Genomic DNA, 8,355 nt, shown 5'->3' on the forward strand with positions numbered 1-8,355 from the left:
TAATATATTCTCACCCTACAGAGGATAGCCGCACACCACCACACTTCCATTGATCTTTCCCATTCTCTCGTCGACCACCCACATCACCTCACACTCTCTCCTTTTCTCTTCTTCATTTTTAATTTCATCTTTTGGGATTGGACACTCAAGGCTTCAAAGGAATCATCATCATGAGCACACATCTTATTTTGGGTAGTTGGGTGAAGAAATTCTTGGTTCATACTAGCCCATAGCTAGGAGTGACCAAGCTAACTCTCCCCTCTCGTCCTTGTTATCTAGTTCATAATTTTTGTGTACTTTTGTTGATGAATTCTTGTATGGGTAGTGAGTAGTTTAAATTGGGAGTTAGGGTTGTGAAGCCCTAACTCATCTTATATAAATATTGATGCTTTACTTTTAATAAATGCAATTTCCATTGTGTATGCTTTAAATCCAAATTCATTGGTCCTTAGAAGCATGTTTCTAGGCCTTGTCAACCTTTGAAATTATGTTATGGGCAATTGTGATGAATAGATTGATAAATTGACAACTTATTAGTCTTGTGGCATCTAGGATTTAAGTGTGGTGACCATTAGCTAGCTTAATTGTAGCAAAATTTGCTTGGGTCTCTATTATCTTACTCTCTAGACCTCTAATTTTAGATATTGCGGCTTTGACCGGCATAATGCCTAAATTAGAGAGTTGATTATGGCCCTAGCAGGCATAATCAATACATCGAAAGGATAATTGGTTTAGTAGCCTTGACTGATACTAGATACGAGACTTAACACATATAGGAAATGCATGCATTTGTGAAATTAGCATCAATATTTGCAAGAGAGTTAGTGTGAATCACCCGACACTCCCATGTTCCCATTAATTTGAAATCCGAATTTAATTTCTTGCTTGATAATTAGTTGTTTGCTTTTATTTTAGTTTGCATTTAATTTAGTTAATTCCCAATTCAAAACTCCCAAACAAAATTCTACATTCCATTGTGCATAACTCATTTGGGCTACAAGTTAGTGGCTTTGATTAGGCTTAGTGTGAGCTAAGCCGAGTATTGCCGAGGCTTGGTGCATTGTGAATATTATTTTACTTTATTTTATTTTTATTTTTCATTGTATACTTTTAAGTTATTCTAGCGCCAATTATCTCGGTTATGTCCAACGCCTAATCCCCAATGTACGATAATCAAGGTTTTAATACTTCCCTTACTTGACACGATTCGTACGCTTGTGAGAGTATATGCATCAAGTCATTTGGAATGAGTGGGATGGGAATACAAAAAAGAGAAAGACATATGGAGTTGGTCCTAATTGAGAAATCTAAAAAAATTTCTAAATTTATTTATTTGCAACGTACATCTTCTGAAAAATTATACGTTTTTAATAATTACTGGCAGTTTTCCTTTTAATCATATCTACTAGGCTCTAGATAACTTTCATGGAGGATTTTTTTTTTCTTGGGTTTGGTGGCAGTTGGAGGATACACGAAGTAATGGTTTCATTCTCAACGCGCTCTCTCTCTCTCTCTCTTCGTACGCAAGAAATATATATGGTATAGATATTTTATTTTTCAGCAATATATGATACATAAATTTTGATCATTTCGGACTAAAAACAAGCAATCTAAAGAGATCGAGTAGACTTTCTGTACGTACATGTTCTTCTATTTGTGCGGTGGAGACAAAGGAAAACATGATCGATCGAGTAACAATTAGCTTACAGTTATCATAAATTTCATCTCGCCATATTCACAGTGCTCATCACAGAAGAAATAGTAGTTCCCAGCATCTGTCAACGTTAGCACATCATGGCCAGTATCATAAAAACCCAAGTTTGGAGTTGAAACACATTTATCAAATGTATCAGAACCAGTTGCTACAACGACATTATATTCAGTTGTGTCCCAATAATTGAAAACTGGAAAACAAAAACACCATGATGTGAATTACAGTTATCTAGCAAAAAGATTAATTGCAAACATCAGTCAATTGAAACATCAGCCATGCAGTAATGAGTTAATAAAGAAAATAATAAAAGCAGGACAAAGAAAACCCTAACTAGTTGTTGAAGCAAGATTACCATCAGCCAGATAGTAATGAGTCAATGAAGCAAACAACAAAAGAAGGACAAAGAAAACCCTAACTAGGTAGTTAAGCAAATTAACATCAGCTAACTAGTGAAGGTGATGGAAGAATCAATGCAGTTGTTAATTCCTTATTTATTTAATTTTCAAAGGGGATGAATGCATGCAACACATAATTGCAAGGCATGAAGCGATGTGCTGAAGTTGTGTGGTAGATAATCACCTAAAACATCTCCAGCACTAAACGTATAGCCAGAAGCCCAAGCAGAGTAATCAACTACTCCAGCTTTCCAGCCGTCGTTACCTCCAACAACAAATTCTGTAAACCCCAAAACCATGCTGGGAAAAACGAAAAAGGCAATGAGAACCAGACCAGCACTGCGTCGTGCCATGTTAAGCTACTTGAAGACTTGAAGTAATCTGAAATTGGTCTAGTTCTATTTAAAGCTGCTTTTTGGAAGGAATAATTTAAACATCATGTACATGTTTAATAATTTACTTCGACTATAGCCGGCTTTATCGAGTAGGCCAATGAGACAGCCCCAAGTTCTCACCCTCGGAGAGATCCCCGACTTCTGTCCAAATTCAAGAAGAAATTATGTGTTGCTATTGATTGTATCTAGCTAGCTAATAAAACGACAATTGTGATAGATTTGAACTTTAGCGCGCATAAGATGGAAAGGACTTGTTAACGAATACTTTTTGTGCCGGATATCGATACATTGTGGGAGTTTCTGTACTAAAGTGATGACATTTTAAAGTCTGGATTTGAATTTGTCAAATATGCTGGGATTATTATTCTTGCTATTGTGTTCAGTTGAGAAGTGAAACCAAAACAAAATTTTATATTGTAAAAATATAATTTAGCCTACTGGTGTAAAAGAGATTGGATTAACTCCATCTATTGCCAATTAGTTTTGGATGTGATCGAGGTTCAAATTATTTTATCATGGTACCAAACCGGGTTATTATTCTTGCTATTGTGTTCAGTTGAGAAGTGAAACCAAAACAAAATTTCATATTGTAAAAATATAATTTAGCCTACTGGTGTAAAAAGAGATTGGATCAACTCCATCTATTGCCAATTAGTTTTGGATGTGATCGAGGCTCAAATTATTTTATCATGGTACCAAACCGGGTTACTCACGTGAATGGTTTGAGTGATCGCCACATGTGCTCTTCGTCACTCAATATAATTTGTTCACATATATGGCTTGAGAAATCCTACACATGCAGAAGTGTGTTGAGAATGTGAAAACAAAACAAAACTCCACATTGGAAAAATATAACATTGCATGAGTTTATAAGGATTTTAGATCAACTCCATACAATTAATATCAATTGATTTTTGGTTGTGAAGCATAAATCGATATCATGTTTGAGATTGCTTGTCACGCCCCGGATTTTGAATGATAAATTCAAATCCGAAACCTGAATAATTACAATTACAAAAAAACCAAATCTCGAAACTTCGAGTTCATTATTACAATTCACTCTCACAATATATTATAAAGCTCAAATGAGCATAACACACCTCACAACTTACAATTGTTGTAAAACTCTAACAATTGCTCTAACCGCACGATCACCGTCCTGGTTCTCCTGTCCTGTAGGATTACCCGCTACACAATTTGAATAGTGTACCGGGAGTTGCAACAACACAAAACCCGGTAAGCTTTTTACAGCCAGTATGAGTAAACAAGAAAGAACTGTTGATTTATTAGATTTCAAGACTACCACAAACCCACGTTACTTTCTCACTCTCATATATATATATAGACACTTATGAGTTACTCTCAATTTAGCTCATAAGATCACTCACTCTCATATATATATGTAGACACTTATGAGTTACTCTCAATTTAGCTCATAAGATCACTCACTCTCATATATACATATAGACACTTATGAGTTACTCTCAAATTCGCTCATAAGATTTCCCAACATTTGGTAGACAGACTCATATATATATATAGACCCTTATGAGTTACTCTCAATTTCCCTCATAAGGTTACCATATATATATTGACACTTATGAGTTACTCTCAATTTCACTCATAAGGTCACTCCACATTTGGCAGACAGACTAGAGCTCTAACTGAACGTAACCACTCGTCCGGCCACAGACGTGATTACGATTTAATACTATTAATAACCACCAGCCCGGTACGAGAGCGTGATTCACTAATAGATGCCATGGTCACCTCGTGACCTAGTGATCTCCACAGATCACAACAATTTATTGTTCCTCAACAATAAAACTCAACACCTCTCACAATATATGGTTTCTCAACAATAAACTCAATACCTCTCACAATATATTGTTTCTCAACAATAAACTCAACACAACTCCAACAATACATATTATTTCACGTAATAATATATATACAGACATTCACACAGGAATGTCTAATACACCAACAATAGTTCATATGATTGCAAAATAAAGCAATTAAATATATTGGGTTCGTAATATGAACCACGTGAGGTTTACTCACCTCTAATCCAGCTGCGTCTTCTTAACAGCTCCATTAACAATCTCACGAATCGTCCGCCAAATAAATCCATCGATCACCTAATCCAATAATGATCTTAACTTAGCCAACAACTCAAAAGCACACATATACGGAAACCCACGGTCGGATTCTAATTTTAATGATGATCCAACGGTCAGATCGAAATCATACGATGATCCAACGGTCGGATCTGAATTTAATGATGATCCAACGGTCGGATCCTCACGGATCGCCTTTAGGATCATCATCCAAAATTATCACGAAGACTCCGATCTTCTTGAATCACTCTAACAAACATCTCCATAAAATTATATGAAAATCCGACGGTCAGATTCTCACGAATCGCCTTCCGAATCACTATTTCTCAATTATACGAAGATCCAACGGTCGGATCTTCGCCCGTGACCTCACAAAGTCACCGGGACAGTCATACGATCAACATATCCAAAATTGAAGCAAAACCGATGGTCAGATCTTCACAGATCGTAAACCGAAGATAAACGTAAAAACGTTAAATAGTAACGTCAAAACGAAAATCCACTATTTATCAACTTTTTCTAACATGACCATGTTATATATCAAAACGCTCGTATGGATGCATAGATCATCACCTAGATAATGAAAACTCGAAATATGGTCTGATGCGCCGCCACAAGCGGTGGTCAGTGGGCGGTCAACGCGGCGGTCAACGCCGGTCAACCACCTCAGATGGCAAAGTGACCAACTACAAACTGGTTCAAAATGAAAGGGTGGTCGACTTTCATACCTGGAGCTAAGCCTGGTTCGGCCTAGATCGTCCTAAATCAAGCGTTGAAGTTGGATTAATCTCGTGCGTCTGATCAGATTCCAGATTGAATCAGGGACGTCGAAATCTTCAACTCGTGATCTTTCACTCCACACTCCAAATCGTCAAGCAAGGCCTATATGGGGATGATCAGGGGGAGGAGGAGATCACGAAAATGGGGAGGATCGGCCCGTGCAACGCCGGCACGGCCAAGATCCGGTCGGGTCGAATGCTAGGCTCTGGGGGGCTTCGATCCACGTCTGGGGGCAGCGGCGGTGCAAGGGGAGGCCACCAGGCGGCTGGGCGTGGCACGGCGAGTCCGGAGAGGGCCGGGTCGTGGCCGGAGGACGCCGGAGGAGGGAGATGGATCCGGGTCGGGTCAGTCGGGTCGGCTGCGTAGGGAGGAGAGAGAACGGAGGAAACCGGGGGCCAAAATGCAAAATTTGCATTTTTTCGTCCTTAATGAATAAATCTGATATTTTTCCTATTTATAGAAAATTCCCAAATTTTCAAATATTCATAACTTAATCATACGAACTCCGAATATTGCGTTCCACATGTCCACGAACTCGTATCGACGAGCTCTACAACTTTCATGAAGGGAGTTTTCCCAAATTTTGAACGTATAAAAAGTCAACTTTGTTGACCCCCTAAAAACGTTCGTTTTCGAAAATAAAATCGTTCGAACTAATTCCACAACTTCTCCAAGCTTCGTACTCGCTCCTACTATCGTGAAATCATTTCTAAAAATCCACGGAATTTAATTTGGATTTTCCGGGGCATTACAGTCTACCCTCCTTAAAGAAATTTCGTCCCGAAATTTGAGCGTAAGTCAATTCCTCCCGATTAAGGTTGACCTAACCATCGAATATCCATCTTTCCCAAAGCTGTAGTAATCTACAAAGCCTCAACCCTTGTATAAAAATACATTCCTATGGCCACTAAATCCTTTCATCACAAACGTAAACGCACAACACAATTGTTCAACATCAATCCACATCAATTACACAAAATCATCACATGGATCATCTCATAGATCCTCACATAGATCTTCACATAGATCATCACATAGATCTTCACATAGATCATCACTCTGTACTGGCATACAAGCACAGTAAACACTCTCACAAAGTGTTTCGCTACTCAATTAGCATCACGGTAAATCTCCATAGTAAAACTTAAGATGCATCACTCAAAACAAATCATCCCCAAAAGCACGCCAATAAATTATGTCATCCAATGATGATGACTTGGGCTTGCTCAATCCTTGGGTTAAGCACTAGGGCTGGCCAATTGGGCCTGAAGAAATCGGACCATCCACATTTCGAACCGGCCCAAACCACTTTGGGTTTAACATTTGGGCCTACTATTCGGGCCGAACAATTGGGCTTACCATTTGGGCCTACCATTTGGGCCTACCATTCGGGCTTACTATTTGGGCTTACTATTTGGGCTTACTATTTGGGCCTACCAATCGGCCCACCAACTTCCAGCTCGGCTACGGTATGAAATTGTACATACCGTATATACGTATGCATACCGTACAGATCGTATATACGTATGCATACCGTACAACTGTATATTCGTATGCATACCGTACAGACCGTATATACGTATGTATACCGTACATACCGTATATACGTCGTATATCAAGCATATACGAGATCCAAAAATATTTGTAAGAGGTAAGGTTCGAACTCCCGACCTCAAACACGAAGGTTTTGCTCCCAACCACTGAAGCAAGAGCTGCCTTCATTAATATATGCTCACGTGTTATATTTATTATGTCATAAGCGACATAAATAAAATAACGGGGGAGGCAAGGTTCGAAACCTTAACCTGCTGCACAAGGGCTTTGCCCACCAACCACTGGAGCACAAGCTGTGCTTAATATAATGTGTACAAATGTTTTACTTATTATGTCATAAGCGAACATAATAAAAATAAACGAGAGGCAAGGTTCGAACCTCTGACCTCTTGTACATGAGCCTTGCTCTTCAACCACTAGAGCACCAGCTGCTCTCGTTACTATCCATGCAACTTCTTTTATTTATTCTATCATAAGCGATAGAATAACAACAAACTGTCGGTACACTCCACGTGCCACGACACGTCTCTTCCGTGATTTACGGAAAGCAAATCACTTTCGGCTAAAGCTGTCTGCCACAGCGTCTCGAGGTTCGGCCTGTCCCCTTACACGCTCAACACGCGCCAATAGCTTTTCCGGGTTTCGGGGCGACTTTAATCCAACGCGTAGAATGAATCACAGGAATCGTTCATCCAACGGTGGAGATCTGCTCACCTCGCTCTATAAATAGGTGCATTCTGGAGAAAAACTGTTCACTCCAAAAGAAAGAAATTTTCTTCCGAGCTCAAGTCTTTCTCTCTCAACTCTTCAGCCTTTCTCTTCTCAAATCCTTTCTTCATCAATTTCAATCCTTCTCTTCTGATCTTCTCTCCCATCTAGTTGATTCAATCCCATCTTTCCTCTGAACTTTCAGATCTTCAATATTTTCCTCCAAATCTTCAATCCTTCTTTCTCAGATCTTTTCTTCCATTTGAAGATTCGATCTCATCTTTCCTCTGAGAATCTCAGATCTCCAATCACCAGTTCAACAACTCCAATCCTTCTAACAAAATCTCCCTCAAACACTAAACCATGTATTCCTCGATTTCCACATCCTCTCACCCCATGACCCAAGAGCCACGAACTCTGCAACTAATGGAGCTCCAAACCCCGCAACAAATGGAACCACAACAACAGCAACCAACAGAGGAGGGAGGAAACACCCAAGCAGCTGGAAGTAGTGCCAACATGGATTTCTGGCGAAGCCGTACCAGGTGGATTCCTACTCCAGAACAAATAAGAATCCTCAAGGATCTTTACTATGTCAAGGGATTTAAGTGCCCAACTACAGAGCAGATTCACGAGATCTGTCTCCAGCTGAACCAGTATGGGTATGTTGAGGGTAAGAACATTTACTT

General features: G+C 39.3%; 1 protein-coding gene across 2 annotated transcripts; it reads right to left on the reverse strand.

Moving 5' to 3' along the window:
* Nucleotides 1-1,531: 1,531 nt before the first annotated feature.
* LOC133713903 (blue copper protein 1b-like) lies at nucleotides 1,532-2,510 on the reverse strand. Of its 2 annotated transcripts, none has more exons than XM_062139933.1 (2): nucleotides 2,294-2,510; nucleotides 1,532-1,775 (listed from the first exon to the last, which is right to left on the reverse strand). In XM_062139933.1, exons 1-2 carry the CDS (start codon nucleotides 2,460-2,462, stop codon nucleotides 1,699-1,701), a joined length of 246 nt encoding a protein of 81 aa, XP_061995917.1. In that variant the 5' UTR covers nucleotides 2,463-2,510; the 3' UTR covers nucleotides 1,532-1,698. The 2 variants fall into 2 exon arrangements, with proteins under 2 accessions (XP_061995917.1, XP_061995916.1); XM_062139932.1 differs by having other exon boundaries at nucleotides 1,532-1,904; nucleotides 2,294-2,508.
* Nucleotides 2,511-8,355: the final 5,845 nt, after the last annotated feature.

This window comes from Rosa rugosa, chromosome 6 (genome assembly GCF_958449725.1).
Source record: "Rosa rugosa chromosome 6, drRosRugo1.1, whole genome shotgun sequence".
In the NCBI taxonomy this organism is placed as follows: Eukaryota; Viridiplantae; Streptophyta; class Magnoliopsida; order Rosales; family Rosaceae; genus Rosa; species Rosa rugosa.